Here is a 20388-nt window from a genome sequence, read left to right on the forward strand (position 1 = left end):
TAAGCATCTATTTGAACTTGCATCTTAAAGTAAAGACTTTAAGTTAAAGATTTGGGATTTCTATTTGCACTTGACTTTCCTCCTCTTATTGGATTACAAACTAGAAGGTGAAACCCAGAGTCAGGAGCTGCCTGAGTACTAAGGGAGCTGTCAGTACTGCAGATTTGGATACTGTATATTGGAACTTGAAACAATCTGAGGGTATTGAGACCTTTTAAATTTGAAACATTCTTTTTGGAGATAAATAAGCACTGTCTGCAACAAAGTGACCATTTATAAACTCTGCTAAACATTTGTATTTGAAGGTTCTTGGACATTAAATTAGACTCTGAAAGACAGATTAAGCTCCCTCTAGAGGATTGGATTATAACAGTGATTTTACATACACTTTTTACTTTCGATTCCCTTGCTGTTTGCTTGCTCTGGACCTTTCCATTCCCATGGGAACAACTCAGTGTGACCTTGACTGACAGATAACGTTGGAATGAGTGGCACAAGAAAAAGAGGGAGAGCTAAACAAACAACTTTAACAACTCTAACCTCAGCCTCACAGACACGCAGATCATCTGTGCCTACTTTGCCCTCAGAAGTGGAGGGAGAGGGCGAAGCAGAGCAGTTACAACTGGAAGATATGGCCTCAGGAGCATCTGTTTCTGTACTAGACAAAATTTTTGAAAAATTGGAAGCTTTGGACAAGAAAGCAGATGCGCAATCAGCAAAGATTGATAAAAACACAGAATGTCTAAATAAATTAACCATACAAGTGGTACAGAATGCACAAGCAATTGGACAGCTAACGGAGGCCTCAGCAGAAAATTGGAAATTGACTGAGGACACCAGACAAAGATTTGAAAATTTAGAGCAAGAGGTAAGACCACTCACTAAACAAGTCGGGGAACACCAGATTTATCTCTCGATGATAGAACTGCGAAACCGTGAGAACAACTTAAGGATTAGATCACTACAAGAGGCAGAAGAAGGACATCTAACTGAGTTTTTGACCAAAGAATTCTCCAAGTTCTGGAACTTGGAAGAAAAGGACTTTAAAATTGTGTCAGCTTTCAGACTTGGAAGATTTATAAAGAAGGAGAGGCCCAGAGACTGTTTGATAACATTGAGATCAAAGGAGGAAAGGGATAAGATTTTGGGACTACACTTTGTAAAATCACTGGAGGTGTTGGATAGAAGAATTGAAATTTATAAAGATATCCCAAGACTACTGCTTGATCTTAGAGCCGCCTATTCTGAACTTGTTAAACTACTAAGGAGCAACGCAATTCCATTCAGGTGGGAATTTCCCCAAGGATTATCTTTTACCTTTAGAGGGAGAAAGGTTAAAGTGAGAACATTGGAAGAGAGAGACAAATTCCTGTCTACATACGGAGAGGACCTTCAAAAAAGAATTGAACTACCTTCTGGGCCTGAGGCAACGCCAGTACCAACATCAGCATCTGTGGAACCTGAAGACCCTGAGAAGATACCACCCCTTGAAAAATAACCAGATAGTTCAGGATGTCTCTGCAACTGTTGAGCTGGAATATTAATGGTTGTAACATTCCGGAAAAAAGGAAGAAAATATTTCATATATTAAAAAAAGAACAATTGGACATTATTTGTTTACAAGAAACACATGTGACGAGGCTCCACAGAAAAGTGTTAATAAATAAAAGATTGGGCCAGGAATTTGTATCTTCGGACAAAGTTAAGAAGAGAGGCGTGGTGATATATGCAAAAGAGAGCCTGTCACCTAAATTCCTATTTAAAGATGAACATGGCCCAATTGTATTCTCAGTCCGGCCCGCAGACGGTCCAGGAATCAGCATGTTTTTACATGAGTAGAATGTGTCCTTTTGTTTAAAATGCATCTCTGGGTTATTTGTGGGGTCTGCCTAGCATTTTTACATTAGTAGAATGTGTGCTTTTTAAAAAAATGCATCTCTGGGTTATTTGGGCATAGGAATTCGTTCACCCCCCCCAAAAAAAATATAGTCCAGCGCATCACATGGTCTGAGGGACGGTGGACCGGCCCACGGCTGTAAAAGGTTGCTGACCTCTGGCAAAAGGAAGAAGCAGGGCCATATGGATACAAGGTGTGCCCCTGCGAAACGAATATGAGTGAAGCCTTACAAAGGGCAAAATATTATATCATCAAGGTGCAGCTGCTGCCTCAGGCAGCTGATCCAGCCTCGAAGGAATGCATTGGCCACTGCTGCTGCCTCAGTGGCAGTGATGGCTGTGGCATGCTTTTCAGTGGCTGCATCTTCTGCCTCCTTGGCAGACCCCGCCCCCATGCCACCTCCACAGTGGCCTCTTGCGTAGCTGTCAACTTTTCCCTTTTCTTGCGAGGAATCCTATTCAGAATAAGAGAATTTCCCTTAAAAAATGGGAACCATTGACAGCTATGGCCTCTTGGCAGATAGGAGGACTGCTGATCTCTTCCCACTCTGAGACAGGAAATGGTGGGGGCTGCCCTCTGGGGTCTCCTGGGCTCTGCATCCACCTGCCATGATTCAGAGCGGGTCTGTCCCCCCCCCTCCCCATGGCAGCCTTTTATTCCCACTTCAACCATAGGGTAAGGTTGATTTGATTTCCTTCTCCCCACCCCCTGTTCACAATGTAGATTTCCCTCGCCTCTTCTTTCCTGGGGAGGGCGACACCATTTTGTGGTTGGCCTCAGGTGCCCAAATGACTCCCGACGTGTGGAAATCGTGCTTCAAAAAGACACAGCTTTACTGCCAGTTTCTTTTCCTTTCTCAGCTTGAACGTGGCGTTCCTCTTCCAAGCCCGGCAGACCTGATGTACAAAATTCTGGTGAAGAATAAAAAGAAGTCCCAGAAGTCTGCGGATGGCAGTGGGAGGAAAAAACTGTCCGAACAAGCTTCGAATGCGTGTAGCGATGCTTCCAGCGGGTTTGAGCCCTCCTCTCCTGGAGCCGGTAAACAAACACTTTCCCTGCAATATATTGTTTTTTAAAAAAGCGGGGGAGCACATGTTACAAAACTACTACCACTTTTAAACGCACATAGACACAAATATCCTCTGATGCAAGCCACTAGTTCTGATAGTCATAGCTATCCTCGACTTCTTCAAAAAACATATGGTACACTTTGTTGGACAGGGATGCCCAGATTTTGTATTGTACGAAGCTACTTTATTTTCCAGACAGTGGTCTGGCAGACAGATCTGAAGACCTCTTCAAATGGTCACCTTAATAAAGGAGGTGCCATTTATGGCTTGATTCCTAATGCTCACATGCAAATTTAATTATTTACATATTGCACATGTTACACAGAAAATCAAAGGGGACCAGCATGTACAGTGGTGCCTCGCAAGACGAAATTAATTCGTTCTGCGAGTTTTGTCGTCTTGCGATTTTTTTCGTCTTGCGGAGCACGGTGTCGGGAAAGTTTTGGAAAAGCTTCAAAAATCACCAAAGTCTTTAAAAACCTCAAAAAAGGCTACCACACCTTCGTTCTATGAGTTGCTCCTCGAAGTCAAGTCGCAACTGTATTAACGGTGTTAAGAAAAAGGAAACAAACTTGCAAGACATTTCCGTCTTGCGAAGCAAGCCCATAGCGAAAATCGTCTTGCGAAGCAGCTCAAAAAACAAAAAACCCTTTCGTCTAGCGAGTTTTTTGTCTTGCGAGGCATTCGTCTTGCGAGGTACCACTGTATTAGGACATCTCTTTGTTGTCACTCTAAAACACCTTAAAAAAAAAATCCTTGCGAGTGAAACTCTTGACAAACTTTGAATATGCCTCAGGATATTCAGAATATCCCTCAGGGGCAGAATTATTCCACAGCAGGCCAGCTGAGCACCTCTAATGGAGGTAATCAATACAGGCAAATCCTCACTATTGCTGCTTCAATATTGCTCAACCTCAACCTTTGTGCTAAGTAAGGCAAAGCTCGTGATTCTTGCCTGCTTTCTGCCACTGTGTCCAACTCCCTGCAGTCCGTTTCCATGACAGCAGCATCTTTCTTTTTATGTCAAACCATAACCAATTTCTTTTTCTTGGTTCTTCACTTGTTAGCATCCATTCAGAAGCTCGTGCTGTCTTTTAGCATCAACACCAGGACACCATTCCTGAAGTCTGTTAGAGCAAGGCCTCATTTCTCCATGTCTGTACCCCAAGAAAGATAGCCTCATTATTTCAGATCATAATATAGGATTTCAAGCTTTGGACTAATAGCTCCTTTTCTCTCACACATAGCACAGCCCTTCAACAAGAGAATTCCAACAGTTTTGCACACACACAGAGAGAGAAGTAGAGTGTGGCTGGGGGAGAAAGTGTCCTTTCAAAATTGTCTGCTAATTGATAGATGATGTTATCACAAATATTTCCATGCTATCTTCTTGTTCTTCTTTGGCGATCACTCATAGCCGAGTAAGATTGTCTTCTATAAACACGGTTTTAACAATGAGTCTGTAAGTGACTGTGGAGGCCAATTCTGGATCCACATGTCCTTCCACAGTGGGGACATTGGTACGTTTCTTCTGGTCCCTGCTTCTTCCCAGCTGAGAAATAGCTCCTTTGTTCCATAGAAGGATAAGTAGCTGATGACAACATGACCTCCATTCAGCAATGTTGCTTGAGTAACAGAACTTTGAGAAGTGTTCGTCCTTTTTTCTTCTCTTGAAGAGCAGTTCCTTAAAACTTTGCACCGCTTTGCTCATCTTAGCTACAAAAGAGGCTATTCAGGAGGAGCAGAGAGCACAGGTTTGCCCAGATTTGGGTCTAGCTGAGAGTCAGAAAAGAAGGACTCTCCGGGTTCTACACATAAACTCATTGCCTCTGCTGTTTCACTGCTAAAACAATAGCCCCACCCCTGAGCACGAAACAAAGCCCTCAAGAACTGAGGAAGTGAAGGGAAGGATAAGACTCAAGTCTTTAAAATGGGAAAAGGTAGGAGAAATTTCTCAGAATTTGTCTTTGGAGGAGCTCTTTGTATTCTATAGGATGAAGTGGCCTAGAGTTTTCCTTTGGGCCTTTTCTCCCTCTCCATCTTTTTTAAACTTTAAAAAAAAAAATCTTTCAAGGCTGATGACCTGACTTCTTCTGTGCTAGTCTGGCAAAGGAAAAAGGAACTTGACGCATCCCTCATATTGACTGCTGCTGCTTTTTTAACAAGCTAGTATTATAAGCGGCGGGGCGTGGGTGGCACTGTGGGTTAAACCACAGAGCCTAGGACTTGCTGATCAGAAGGTCGGCGGTTCGAATCCCTGTGACGGGGTGAGCTCCCGTTGCTCGGTCCCAGCTCCTGCCAACCTAGCAGTTCGAAAGCACATCAAAGTAAAAGTAGATAAATATGTACCACTCCAGTGGGAAGGTAAATGGCATTTCCGTGTACTGCTCTGGTTCGCCAGAAGCGGCTTAGTCATGCTGGCCACATGACCCAGAAGCTGTACGCCTGCTCCCTTGGCCAATAAAGCGAGATGAGCGCGCAACCCCAGAGTAGGTCACAACTGGACCTAATGGTCAGGGGTCCCTTTACCTTTTTATTATAAGCGGGGGGGTGAGGATTTGATTCAGACCCTCCTCTCTTCACCCATTTAATGAATCCTTATCCATCTGATCCCCACTGGCAATTACACTCAGAGGGGGTTTGCCATTGAGCAAGGCTTTACTTTTTTAAAGGAAATTAAAAGAAACAAAAATTCTGCCACTTCAATCTACAAAAGTACAGTAAACCCACCCTATTAGGGAAATTTCTTTGGAATTTCTTCTTTCTGCTACTTTCTTGAAAGCCACCAAAAAGTAACCAAAGTTTAACCTTGAAAATGGGGAATGGGAGTTTTGGCACTCCGTAATTTGTAAGTATGGCTAAATATCATAATGATGTTACTGATTGTTCATTAATGTGTTGAAGGGATAATGGCTTTTTTGGCCATAGAGGAATGCTTTGAAAGCCAAAACACTAGACCAAGATACCATCTTCAGCCTATGGTACTGTAGTTGCATTTGGATGAAGCAAAGTGACTCCGGTAACAACAGCAGCTTAAAGGTGTGAATATTGGGAGGCGGTTGACTACACTGAGTTTCCTTTCTTCAAATAAAATGTTGCAGGAGAAGCAGAGATCGAGAGTGACGATGACGACGATGACGACGATGACTGCAAAAAATCATCAATGGATGAAGTAAGTGATGAATCATTTTTGAAGTCCTGATGTGACTTTGAAAGCATGTTTACATGTTTGTCCACATGACACAGTCTTGCAGTGCCATCTTGTGGATAGTGAGGGCCAAGACGCTGCCACAGAACCAGATATTTGCCACTGAACTATCAAGCTTATCTGAAGAGACCTACGTTTTAGAGCTGGCTTTATTTCGGGAATATGGGATCCTAGGTTGCACTCTGGCTCCATGCTTTGAAGTTCATGTCTGCATCAAAAGTTTTCTCTCCTGCTGAGGTTTTGGGGGGCCTTGAGCTAAAATTATGTGGCTTTTGAGATGTCAGTATCACAGTTCAGGTGCAGAAATGATACTGACCAAATTGCACAGGACATCTCCCCGTCCAGCCTCTGTATATTTCTCTGTTTATGCGTTTTGCAGCCATTGTTTTCTCTCTCTGCTGCCTCTGCTGCTTGGTGTAGTGGTGAAGAGCAGTAGACTCATAATCTGGTGAACCGGGTTCGCGTCTTTGCTCCTCCACATGCAGCTGCTGGGTGACCTTGGGCTAGTCACACTTCTCTGAAGTCTCTCAGTTTCACTCACCTCACAGAGTGTTTGTTGTGGGGGAGGAAGGGAAAGGAGAATGTTAACCGCTTTGAGACTCCTTTGGGTAGTGATAAAGTGGGATATCAAATCCAAACTCTTCTTCTTCTTCTTTGTCCTTTCTTAAGAGAGCCTATCCAATCAGGATCTTGCAGCAAATAGGATAATATCATGACACTCTCTATGCCATCTAGAAAGATTTGGATGACATCACTGAGAGCAAATAAAAAATGTAACATTTTATTATTCATGGGGAATAAGGGCAGTGTTGTTGTTTTTTTGATTGTTGCCTTCAGTCTAAATGCACAAATGCTTTAGCCCGCTCCCTTTCAATACAATCCCTCAAAACTGGGGGTGCCTTCCACCACTGCCATGTTCACACACAAAAATACACCATGCCTCCTTTGCAGCGAAATCATAATTTAAATCAAGAAAGATTGTATGTTATCCTAAAACAAACAAACAAACAAACAAACAAACAAACAAACCTCACATGAAACAAGAGTAACTGGAAAAGTTTGATGATTTGATATGACGACCTGCAGTTCAGATTACTTTGTCCTCATAGCATTTTCAGGATGCTTGAAGCCCTCTGCAGACAGTTTGCCTCTGTCACTTGTCAGGAGTAAAAAATCCACTGGGAGATTTCACCCCTTCCCCTCCTAAGAGGAACCGAAGGACAAGGGGAAGGTGTTGCCTCTGCCACCATCCAGTGAATAAGTAGCTGCAGGGGCCTTGCTCCCGGTTCTTTCCTTCCAGAAAGAATTCCAACAGCCATTTGCCCCCCCAAATAAGAAAAGTAATAAACAAGCAGTTAACGGACGCTTTCATTTGCTGTATGTGATACAGCCGTGGCAAGGAAAGGCCAGCCTGGATTCCACTACTGACCAGAGGCCCACAGGCTGTTTCATAGCTGCTCCTTCTTCCATCCCATGAAGGAGAGTCTGACTAAACCCCAGGAAGAACTTTCTGACATTAAGAGCTATTTGATAATGAAACAGATTCCCTCGGGAGGTTGTGGGTGTTTCAATGAGAGTCCATCAAGGCTGCGAACAGCGGGACTATTGTGGCGTCCAGTCGGCTTCCACTGTGCCAACCTGCTGCTCCCGGCTACAACAGAGTATCTTGCGCAGTGGTGCGCCTGTGTGGAAGGAATCTCAGCCATGCAGTAAAACTCTCATACAGCAGCTTCCTATTCTACAAAGCTTTATTGTACAGCAGCAAAACAACATCAGCCAGGAGACAGCAAAAACATGATGCCTCTCCTGTCGCAGCCAAAACAGAAAGTAAAAAACGTTCACATAACAAAGATGTGAACACTCCCCCAGTGAAAGGACGTCATATCCCTTGAGCTGTTAACCCTGTAAGCTCTGGGTATCCTCACAGTGGACTCCCCTTCCTTGGAGGTTTTTAAGCAGAGGTTGGATGGCCATCTGTCTTGAATGCTTTAGCTGAATTCTAGGGGGTTGGACTAGATGACCCTTGGGGTCCCTCCCAACTTTACGATGATTCTAAGCACACCAGCAGCAAGAAATACATCTGGCCCCAAATGGATGCAGGTGCCTATCATTGGTCCTCGCTTCTTTGTCCGGGCATTATCAGACCGAGTCTTTCCCCTCCAATCTATTTCCCTTGCTGGTGCCTTTCCTTTACGTTTGTACTCCTGAGTACATGAGTCTTATTTTCTGCAACAACCCAGCAGAGCTATGTGTTGAATTTTAATTGCTGCAAGCTGCTTAGGGAGACAAATTATGCCTGTAAAGCCCGTAAGAATAAAATAGATAGCTGGTTTATGTGGATTTCCTTATCATCCTAACTTGAGAGATGTTACGAGGTTTGAAAGTCTTCTAATGGTACCGAATGTTGTAGTTTGGGAATTTGTAGTAGAGATAGACAGCAGTAGCTAATTTTGCTCCCACAGAGGTTCAGTGCACCTGGATTTTGAATGAAAAAAATAGAGTGGTGTTCAGCTAATCGGTAGACCCTTTGAGATTCGTGAACATGACCAAGCTAGGGCTACTAACTTGGGTCTGCTCTGTGGAAACCTTAGTTGAACACCACCCATCGGCTATTAATAGATAATGTCAGAGGCCCTTAAAAAGATTATCCATAGTTGCACCTCTTGGTAGTCTTTATGAAGTTAACTTGGGGCAGTGGATGCTTTGACAGAAATGTTGACCTTCGTCTGTCTCCGTTCTAGGGGACAGCTGGTAGCGAGGCCATGGCCACTGAGGAAATGTCAAACTTGGTGAACTACATACAGCCTGTGAAGTTTGAGTCGTTTGAAACATCGAAAAGTGAGTATGGAAGGTTCCACAGAACTATATTTCTCGGCAGATGTCACTAGGGCTGGGCGGTATACCGATATATCGTCCAGCACCCATTTGTAGACCACACCTAAGAACCGTTTCAGAATAATTGAGCTGGCAATGTATTGCAAAGCACAGCCTTCAAAGCTCCAGGGGACAGTATAATTGTAAGCCCCCTTGGCAGCTGACTGGCTGCCTTCCCTTTCAGCCCCCTTTCCCCTCCAATGGCAGAACAGTCTCACTCCCAGCCTTGGTGCCTTCCCGTAACCATGGTGTCTCTACCTGATGCCAGAATTGCAACTGGGCTGCTCCTTTCTTCTCCATATCTCTGTCTAAGGAGGAGTGGAAGGAGTTCACCCTCCAAACGCAAAGGCTCACCTGCCTTCGAGAGCAGGCGTCTGCAGTGCACATAGCACGTACCTCTTAATCTTCATAACTGCTCCTTCACCTGATCTCCACCCTTCAACCATGTGACTGCTCCATTGCAGTGTTGACATATCGCAATGTTGAAAATCAGGTATTGCCCAGCCCTAAATTTCACAGAATTTTTAAAAGATTTAGAAAAGTCTGTTCAATTTCTGCAAGGACAATGTAGCCAACAATGGTTTTGAGACTTAACGATCTGTGAACCAAACAAGTGCTCAGTTACCTAAGCGTTTACTCTATATGATAATAAAATGGTAGCCGCTTATGGAAGGAAGCACAACTTGGTTTCTTGGTAGAGAATCAAGCTGGCTTTAACATTTGAATCAGTAACATTTATTAGTAAGATGGAACAATTCAAAAACAAAAAAAATGATTCATACCAATGTACTCTTAATTTGGAAGCAATCTGATTGCTAAAAGTTAATGGTACAGTCAGTCAAAGCTAAGCACTTTTGAACCCCATTGATCAAAACAGGAAGGATTTAAATATGTGCTTAATTGTTCTTCTCCAATCAATGAGAAATAAAGTGTGTACCTGTGATAGGATTCCATAGTTGTCAACCTTTCCCTTTTCTTGCGAGGAATCCTATTCGGAATAAGGGAATTTCCCTTAAAAAACGGGAAACAGCTATTGGATTCTGTCATAAGTTTTTAAACGTAGAATTGTGCTAGAAGCAGGGGGTGGAATTCAAGGTCGTGCCACGACAAACTTTCCATTTGTGCAAGCATTTCAACCTGCCAGGTGCAACAATCTGCCCTCTGGGGTTCACAGGGGGAGTGCCATTGTGCAAGCAGAAGTCCTTGCACAGGACTTCCACTGACTGGTCTCCTTAGATGAGTCCCACCCGCGTTCTTTATTGCTTTGTAAATGCAATTTTCATTCACATGCATAACACAGCGCAGGAATGCAGAACTCGTCTTCTTGTGTACATTTCACTGTTGTTTTCCCCTCTGTTGTAAATTGCTTTGTTAGAAACTATTGGTCCATATTCATGACTGCCTGCTGCTTTTTGCTGAAGTGGCCTTGCTGGGAATGCACTTTGCAACATCTTGAGCAAACAAGCTGACGCCTTTTCCCTTACGTAGAGCAGAACCCCCTTCGAGAGAGCCTGTCCTGTTTTGCTTGGGTTTGACAGGCAATGGTGACCTCTGCTGCGGCCCTTTGAAAGGAAGTCTTTAGCATTTGAATTTCAATGTTGCACACATGTTTCATAGGCACTGTGGGTAGAGCAGTTAAAAGTTGCAGATTTATGTTCAGCTTCTCTTCTTAGCAGTCTCAGACTACTTGCATTCCTGAAATATATTTAACGCAAACTGGTAATTGTTGGCCATAAATAGCAATGATTGAAGAAGCTCTTCGTATTCTGGACATTTTGCATTATTCAATGGTATGGTAATCTCTAGTGTAAGTATGTGTCTGCAAAGGTTTCGTTGGGCTGCGTGGTGTCTATGTGCTTCCCATGCCAATCCCGGATTTCTACCGCTGCCCACACTAGAGATTTGCGTGCTGAGGTCCCCCAAATCATCCCTACCCCAATAACTCACACATCACACATAATTTTTGTTTAAGGTTTTTGGCATAATTTTTGGCCACAACTTTTATTATCATACAAAATTGTGAGTGGTTGCGTAGGCATTGGTTATGACTAGCTATCCCCCCCGCCTTGGGGGATAGCACTGACTCCCGGATTCCAGCGTAAGTCAGTGTGGAGGAACAAGCAGGGCAACTGGGGCTGCGTTACAGACCCTTCAGTTCCTCCCTGCCTGCGCCTTGGGGTCTTACACGGCCCGCACCCGATTCCAGGGGTTTGGACAAGGGGATGGTAAGCCCCAGAATTCCTTTAACGGAATTCCCATTCCGCAGCAGCATTGGAGGGGTAGGCACAGCCAATCCATACCCCTCCACCAACCAATTTAACCAATGCCTAACCGCCAACCTTACAAGTTGTGACGATTTGCTACGTAGTAGGCAAAACCCAATTGGCACACACTAATCAGCCAAAAGGAAAAATTCCTACTAGGCCCCCGCACCAAGGCGGACGACCCCATGACAGGCAATAGCAAGGTCAGAGCGAAGCCCAAATAAGGGAGGGCGGGCGGGTGATCCGGTGTCCACAGCGAAAGAGAAAGGAACAAGCTGTGGACCCAGTATAAATAACCTCTGACTCCACCCCTTACTTGGCAACATCAAATTTACCCCAGTAACAACAGTCACCAATCAATTCAATTCCCTTGCAACAGCCTGGCTGGCAACTGAGGATGTTTTGTCTGGCCCCATCCGCAACACGTGCTCTCTCTTTAATGAGAACACGCTTTGCGTGCTGAGGTCCCCCAAATCATCCCTACCCCAATAACTCACACATCACACATAATTTTTGTTTAAGGTTTTTGGCATAATTTTTGGCCACAACTTTTATTATCATACAAAATTGTGAGTGGTTGCGTAGGCATTGGTTATGACTAGCTATCCCCCCCGCCTTGGGGGATAGCACTGACTCCCGGATTCCAGCGTAAGTCAGTGTGGAGGAACAAGCAGGGCAACTGGGGCTGCGTTACAGACCCTTCAGTTCCTCCCTGCCTGCGCCTTGGGGTCTTACACGGCCCGCACCCGATTCCAGGGGTTTGGACAAGGGGATGGTAAGCCCCAGAATTCCTTTAACGGAATTCCCATTCCGCAGCAGCATTGGAGGGGTAGGCACAGCCAATCCATACCCCTCCACCAACCAATTTAACCAATGCCTAACCGCCACCCGAGCCCTTATGCTCGCCGCCAACCACTCACAAAGCAAACCACACCCTCAACTTGGACACCACTGCATCCAACCATACATCATTCCCAGACGTGGAAAGATGAACCCCATCAGCCCTGTATAAGACTTCCTCCTTAAACGAAATACGAGGGTGAGGAATCACGCATCCGCCCAAGCTCACCACCAACTTGCCCACCGCGGAATTAATCCGCTTCCTAACTTTCTCAGTGGATGCTGGGCAAGGACTGCCCCACCAAATGCGGCGCTGAAGCAACTGTGACCAAATCAATTTCGTATTAGGCACCATAGCCGCCAACTCCCTTAGGTCCTGTAAAATAACAGTACGCAGCGTATAGCAAGGAAAAGAAACCATATCATTCTCCCCAAGCTGCACCACAATCGCTGAAGGTGGGCCAAGCAGGAGGACACGCCTTTTCATGAGTGGCAAGAATTCCCTCCAACGCATCCCCCTTCTGGAGATCCAGGACACCTGCACATGCTGCGGAAGGCCCAGGCCATCTCCCAATCCAGACTGACGAGCTCTGTCAGCGGCCCAATGCACAATACTGTGGCCCACTATCCAGATACGGATAGTGCCCGGACCTAGGGTTAAAACAGAAATGTAAGTACACAGCCACATTATTTCCTCACATACGTTTTGAAAGCATCCGATCTCCATCGACCCAAGTCCTTTATCCTCTTCACGGATAAACCCCAATGGGCGGCTGTAGTTGCAGCACCAATCCGGAAGGAGTGAGGAGCGAACTCCGAAGCCTCAAGCCCACACGCTACAATGGCTTTACGCATCACCTTAGTGAATTGATGCCGTACTAATGGGTGCCCATCTTCGTGAATAAACAGGGGCCCTTCACCCACTGGTCGCAAGGCCAGGTACCGCTTAAGGTCCTTTACCGGACAAGGGCCACCTTCCCCAGACGCCGGGAGCCTGATAACGGCTCCCCTACCCAGCTGATCCGTCTTTGAGTTTCTGATATTAATTTGCAAGTCAGACGGAGACATACTCACGTCCTGCAACAAGCCCCTGGAACCTCCATCCCGCTTTGGCTCAAGGACCACCTCTCCTACTCTCAGGGCCCCAAAGAAAGCCAATGAGAAAGCTGCAGAAAACAAACGGGCCTCGAATTTAGACCAACAGATGCTACGCAATTTAGTATGCATCTGCGCCAGCAACTCTAATGTAATAGGCCGTCTAGGAATAGGCTTAGAGGGAGTGAGACGCCCCCAACCTTCCACAGCTCTGCGCACCACAAACTTCCCACACGGATCCTTGTTAAAAAATGCCCTGCTAAAAAAGGAAATCGCTGCCGAATGAAGTCGCAGCGTCCTGGCCGCCCGGCGCATCTGGAATAGATGTGCCAAATACTTGAGCACCTGAGAGGAAGAATGGGGGGGCAGTAACCTCCTCAACCGTCTGTCCATTAAATAATAAAAAATCTGCCCAGGCCTTTTTATAAGACCTCAAAGTAGAGGGGGCAACAGTGGAGGGGGCAAGAAATGCAGCTACTCCCTGTAAAACTAAGGGAAGACAGCAAATCATTCTCGCCCAGCTGTACCACCAGCACTGCGGGAGGATCTGCACAGGTCACACTCGACCGCACCAAAGGAAGGATCTCTTCCCAAAGCATTCCCCATCTGGACAGCCAGTATATGTTCACATGGGCAGGAAGACTGAGATGGCGCCCCAGTCCAGACTCGTCAGCGCGCTTGCCAGCCCAGTGTACAATGCTGTGGCCCAAATGTGCACAGCTGCTCCTATGAAAAAAGGAAATAACAGACAAGCATCAGCACAGACATCATTGTGACACTTCCTGATATAACCCTTGTCAGCGTCAGACTTCCAATGACCCGTATTCAAAATCCTGTCTACTGACAGGCCCCCAGTGTGCAGCCTTTGCAGCAGCACCTATTCGGAAGGAATGAGGCGTGTTCAGCGGTAAGCAAGCCGCAGGCCGTAATAACTGGTGCACGAGGTAAGCACATTGATGCTTGGCTAACGGGAACCCATTTTCATGCACTAGGAGCGGGCCAGCCCCCAGGGGAATGAAAAGCCAAATATTCTGTTATCCATAACTGGGCAAGGGCCCTCCTCACCTGTGTCGGGAAGCCAGATTGTGGCACTCCTGCCCACTAAGTCTGTTTTAGAGTTCCCAACTCTAATGACCAGCTCCAAAGCGGATAAGGAAAAGTCCTGAAACAATAAGCCTCCAGACTCTCAGCCCCGTGCTGGCACCAACAACCATTTCCCCAACCCTCAGTGCACCAAAAGGCAATGGAATACTGAAAGGAGTCTCGCCTTGATCTTTAACCAGCAGACAAGTTTTAACTTGTTGCAGCTACTGCATAGGTAAAAATTGACAGATTTCCTGCCCACTGTCCTATGAGGTTGGAGCCTATTCCAACCTTCCAAGGCCCTGCGCACTACAAACTTTATACAAGGGTCTCTGAAAAATAAAGCTTCAGTATAACAGACATTGCAGCGGACTGAATTCTAATAGTTATAACCGCATGCCCAATCTGCAGCAGGTGGACCAAATACTGCAGGATCTGCTCAGAGGATGGGGGCCAGTTCATCTGAATAGCCGAGGACTGCCAGCTTAAGTCTAAGAAATCCATCCAGGCCTTCCCATAAGAGCTAAAAGCAGCAGGGGAAATGGAAGCTGCTGCTCTCTGTAATTACTAATTGTTGTCAAAATGCCACAGGTGGTCTGGAAAATTCTGGCAGTAGCTGAGTGTCTGGAGCCCAGGATCTGAAGCGCTCCATCTGAAAATGGGATAGAGTGTCAGCGACATCATTAGAGGATCCCGTAATCAGGAGCAGAAAGCACAATATTAAACCTTAAACGGCGCAGCTCGAAAACGTGAGCGGAGGGGCGGAGACTCTGCTGGAGCGTGAGGACTGTTTTGCCAAGACGCTCACCACTACCTGGTTATCAGGCCAAAAGCAGATCCGATGGTCACTGGACTCCTCGGGCCACATGTGAACTGCTACTACAATGGGGAAAACTCAAGAAAGTTAGGTCACATGATTGCCTCACCACACTGGGCTTGAGGCCATGGCTTTGCACACCAGCAGCCCTTGAAATAACAACCAAAGGGCAAAGATCCAGCAGCAGCAGCATGAACCTGAAAATCCCTGTGCGGGTTCAAGGTATCCTGCCATGGCGAACGACTATTGCATTCATTTCGGAATTGCAACCATTGCATGATTAATTAAGTGACCCAGCAAGATCGGATCTGATGAAGCATCACTTGCTACAGAGGAAGTATTACAAAATAACTTCCTTCAAGGCAGACAGCTTCTCCATAGGCAAGTGGTATGTTTTAGCAATGATATCCAACTGGATCCCTAAATAAAATGGGAATATGGGCAAAAGGTATTGAGCTATTGCTTGCCAGCTTCCAGCCCCCCGCTTGGGCAGGGGGCATCTTGTGCTGCCATCATGATATGTAAATTTACAGGGCCGACGCTGGCCAGAACCCCTAAAGAAGTCCCGACAAAGCTGCCGCCGAGCCAGCTTCCTTTTCAGACACACACTCTGTGTAATGCAAAAACACACTCCATGCAGTGCACACACACTCCATGCAATGCAACTATACACTCCGTGCAATGCAAAAACCACACTCTGTGCAATGCAACTACACACTCCGTTCAATGCAACTAGACACTCCGTGCAATGCACACACACTCCATGCAATGCAACTACACTCCATGCAATGCAACTACACACTCCGTTCAATGCAACTAGACACTCTGTGCAATGCACACACACTCCATGCAATGCAACTACACTCCATGCAATGCAACTACACTCCATGCAATGCAACTACACACTCTGTGCAATGCAACTAAACACTCCGTGCACTGCACACACCCTCCGTTCAATGCAACTACACACTCCGTGTAATGCACACACACTCCGTGCAATGCAAAAAACACACTCTGTGCAATGCAACTACACCCTCCATGCAATGCACACACACTCCGTGCAATGCAACAACACACTTCGTACAATGCAACTACACACTTCGTGCAATGCACACACACCCTCTATGCAATGCACACACCCTCCATGCAATGCAACTGCAAATCTCTCACGCAATGCAATGCAATTGCAGCCCGTGCAGCACCGTGCCCTGCAACGCACAGAGCAAACTGCAATGCGGGCACGCAAAGGTGCTTTCTCCCGCTTGCATATTGCAAACGTGGCGCCCGTTACATCCCTCGCAGTGAGGTAACCACCAAAAGGACCTAAGTGTCCAGGTAGAGGAATGGGGGAGCATGCAGCTGTCCCATACAGGGACCAATCCTGCAACCTAGGCATTACCGGCACTATGCGCTGACCCAGTGAAACCAATGCTTCATGGACCACATGGGGACACTATTCAGGCCGGAAACGCTTCCAGGCCATCGAATTCTAGGGCAAAGCCCTAGGATCACCTGCTAGGCCAGGCATAAATATTTCCAGTGAAATAGCAGAGTTGAGGTAGCCCACAGCTTGTCCAGGTACCCCTGCTTGCCCTTTTAGAGGGAAGCACCCCTTCAAGAAACCCAAAATTCTTTTATCACAAATGGGCCGAACTACCCAGCAACAGAATAGCCCAAAAGGAGCAGTTTGTTTTGGTTTTTTACAACAATGACTAAGAGGGGTATATGAACCCTGTCTCCCAGGTCCTAGTCCTACACTTTAGCCACTAAGCCACAATGGCTCGTCTCTAAAATGGCAGTCACCACTATCAGGGCAAAACAAACTTGGAGAAAATAAACTTGTTCAGAAACAGCATAGTTCAAGAGCATATACAGCGGGCTCATAGTCACTGGAGGCACAGAGAGCCTCTGGCACCCTCTGTCTGCCTCAGATATACCTTAGCAGCAACTGGGCCTGCAAGCAGATACATAGAGAGAATGAATCACGTGTCAGAGACTTAACAATTAACTGGTACCTGTAGCAGACTTAGGCTTGGAAGTTGTGTGCAGGCTGACTAGGCCTCCCTGCTTCTGCTCTTGAGAATCTGAGTCTCATAGCAATATTAAAGGAACTCAAAATAGTGCTCCTGTCCAAGGCTAGATTAAAATTTGGCCAACAGCGCTGCACACACTCAAAATAAAGCCAACCTTCGGGGATACTATAAACGAAAGTGATTCCAGCTAAGCTGGGAACAGCCCTGACTAGCCCCACAATTTACAACAGGAGAAATGGGGGAAACCTTTTTGCGAAAGAAAGCCCCTAATGGGGCTCTCTCCCTATTGAAAAGGCAAGCCACAGATACAGGGAGAATCTTCTCACAGGACAGGGTAAGGGGTGGGGTGGGAAATCAAACAGGAAAAAGAGGGAATTAAATTATTTAAGGGACTAGAGAGGATTAAAAGAAGGGGGAAATAAAGAAATGTAACCAGACAATGAGAAGATTGCATCACTGTCCTCCAGACAGTCCAAGTGCTCCATGTGATCCGGTGTCCACAGCGAAAGAGAAAGGAACAAGCTGTGGACCCAGTATAAATAACCTCTGACTCCACCCCTTACTTGGCAACATCAAATTTACCCCAGTAACAACAGTCACCAATCAATTCAATTCCCTTGCAACAGCCTGGCTGGCAACTGAGGATGTTTTGTCTGGCCCCATCCGCAACACGTGCTCTCTCTTTAATGAGAACACGCTTTGCCCTAAGCCACCAAACCCGGTATGGATGATACCCTGACAAAAGTATATTCCAGTAGCATGCTATATATACCAGCTGCCGTAGAAAGTTATACTTCATTCACTTCCTGAATTATTGAGTGTATTTGTAAGGTTTCTTTTCCTGCCAAAAGGCGAAGCAGTATACAAGTTTAAATAAATAAATAAAATGAAAGCTTCTGATGCCTCATTTCACAGTAGGGTCTACGCCCCAAACTGGTGACTGAACCATCCCTTAGTCCCCATAAAAACATTAGGTTTAAGGCTAAATAATGGGGTTACGATTGCAGCCTAAGGCTTAACATCCCAAAGAAATCCACATGGGAGAAATTTCAGTAGAAGTCAGCATGACTTGTTTTTAAGTTAATAGGTTTGAGGATCAGGAGTTAAGTCTTTTCTGTCAATAATCTGAGTGTTAGTCACATCAGTGAGCTTTTAAAGCTATTTGGCCATGTTCAAATGCTGCTTTTACAGCAAAATGGGTATAATGCGCAACAGAAGTCTGGGCTTCTAGTAAGAACCCTTGAAGGGGGAATATATGGAAGTAAGAATTTGTGTCCGAATGGTGCAGCAAAGGTTTTCAAAGTGTTGACTCCATGCCACGAATGCCACATGATGCTCCACTTCTGGCATCAAAATATCATGACCTTGTAATGTGTTCTGTCAGTGCAAGGGTTTACACTAGCACAAAGGAACTTGCCCCAGCCAGTATTGCCATTGGTCAGGGTTGATTCCCTAACCCTGCCATAAAACAATAGCAAAATGGGACATAGGCGGCTGTGTGCATTTCTTTAGTCGTGGAATCCTCCCAAAGGATGACAAATGACCAAGTAGAAAAACAGTACACTTTGAAACTAAAATGAATGAAAGCATTTGTGCACTTGCATCAGTTATCCCCATTACCAATTTTTCTCTCATTCTGCAATGATCTTGTGTTGCTGGAAGCACTCTTTGTTGATTCTATAGATGCTATGGTTATGAGATTTTACATATATTCAGTAGCATGAAAGTTACATATCTTCATCTTTATTTTCTTTATCAAATTGCAGAACGGAACAAGAGTTTTGAAATGTCTTCCTTTGTGGAAACCAAAGCACTCGAGCAGCTCACGAAGTCTCCTGTCGAGTTTGTGGAGTATCTTTGACATTGATTGGGGGGTAAATAATGTAGTAACTTGGTCACAACTGAGCAAAGCAGTTGGTGAAAGCTTGTTTTGGGCCAAAGGAGCATGGTCTCCAGTTTTAAGCAGCCAGTCAGTGATAATGAAAATATAAATTTCACACAAAATTAATTCCCATTCTTTTAGAAAGTGGAATCCATAAGACAAGTGGACCATATAAATAAATGGGGCATCAGCTTCAAGTTGAATGTTTGCCATCTTGATTTCATCTTATTTTCTCCAGATTGTTCTCTGTGTGAATAGCTTTCTCCTTGCTGCATGGTACAATAGATATTTGATCATGGGTTACTTTTTATGTCTGCAACTGTGCTTGCATGTTGCTTCACTGGGCTAGCTCAGTCAGTAGAGCATGAGACTCTTAATCTCATGGTTGTGGGTTCAAGCCCCATGTTTGGGAGAGACTCATGCATTGCAGAGGGTTGGACTAGATGACCGCCATGGTCCCTTCCAACTCTGCAGTTCTATAATTCTAACAGCTAAACACTATGTAGTCCTAGGGGGCTGCCATGCAATTCAGCTTGTACAGTTGCAGTGCATGTGGTGCAGCAGAGCTGACACTTATAATAAATAATAATAAATTTTATTTATATCCCGCCCTCCCCAGCCAAAGCCGGGCTCAGGGCGGCTAACAACAATAAAACAGTACAAAAGTACAGCATAAACAACAGTCTAAAATCACAACGTTATAAAATTAATTAATTCAAGCCACTGGCAACCATTGGGCCAGAGCTCCGCGAAGATTGCCGAGGGAGGGAGTCAGGCTGTGCCCTGGCCAAAGGCCTGGTGGAACAGCTCTGTCTTGCAGGCCCTGCGGAAAGATGTCAAGTCCCGCAGGGCCCTGGTCTCTTGTGACAGAGTGTTCCACCAGATCGGAGCCACAGCCGAAAAAGCCCTGGCTCTAGTTGAGGCCAGCCTAACTTCTCTGTGGCCTGGGACCTTCAAGATGTTTTTATTCGAAGACCATAAGTTTCTCTGTGGGGCATACCAGGAGAGGCGGTCCCGTAGGTATGAGGGTCCTAGGCTGTATAGGGCTTTAAAGGTTAAAACCAGCACCTTAAACCTGATCCTGTACTCCACCGGGAGCCAGTGCAGCTGGTATAGCACCGGGTGAATGTGATCTCGCAGCGAAGCCTCGTAAGGAGTCTCGCTGCAGCATTCTGCACCCGCTGGAGTTTCTGGGTCAGTCTCAAGGGCAGCCCCGTGTAGAGCGAGTTACAATAATCCAGTCTGGAGGTGACCGTCGCATGGATCACAGTGGCTAGGTCAGGGCGAGAGAGGTAAGGAGCCAACTGCTTAGCTTGGCGGAGATG

General features: G+C 45.7%; 1 protein-coding gene across 3 annotated transcripts in view; it reads left to right on the forward strand.

The window, feature by feature from the left end:
- The window catches only part of PLCB1 (phospholipase C beta 1), a 481134-nt gene that overhangs the window by 351885 nt on the left and 108861 nt on the right, over window positions 1-20388 (forward strand). For all 3 annotated transcript variants that reach the window (XM_080998939.1, XM_080998940.1, XM_080998941.1), the window contains 4 exons: window positions 2758-2935; window positions 6069-6139; window positions 8917-9013; window positions 18948-19032. In XM_080998939.1, coding sequence (XP_080855065.1) covers window positions 2758-2935; window positions 6069-6139; window positions 8917-9013; window positions 18948-19032 — 431 coding nt within the window. The remainder of the gene's footprint in view (window positions 1-2757; window positions 2936-6068; window positions 6140-8916; window positions 9014-18947; window positions 19033-20388) is intronic.

The sequence above is a fragment of the Podarcis pityusensis genome (genome assembly GCF_964106645.2).
Source record: "Podarcis pityusensis genome assembly, chromosome: 3".
Taxonomy (NCBI): Eukaryota; Metazoa; Chordata; class Lepidosauria; order Squamata; family Lacertidae; genus Podarcis; species Podarcis pityusensis.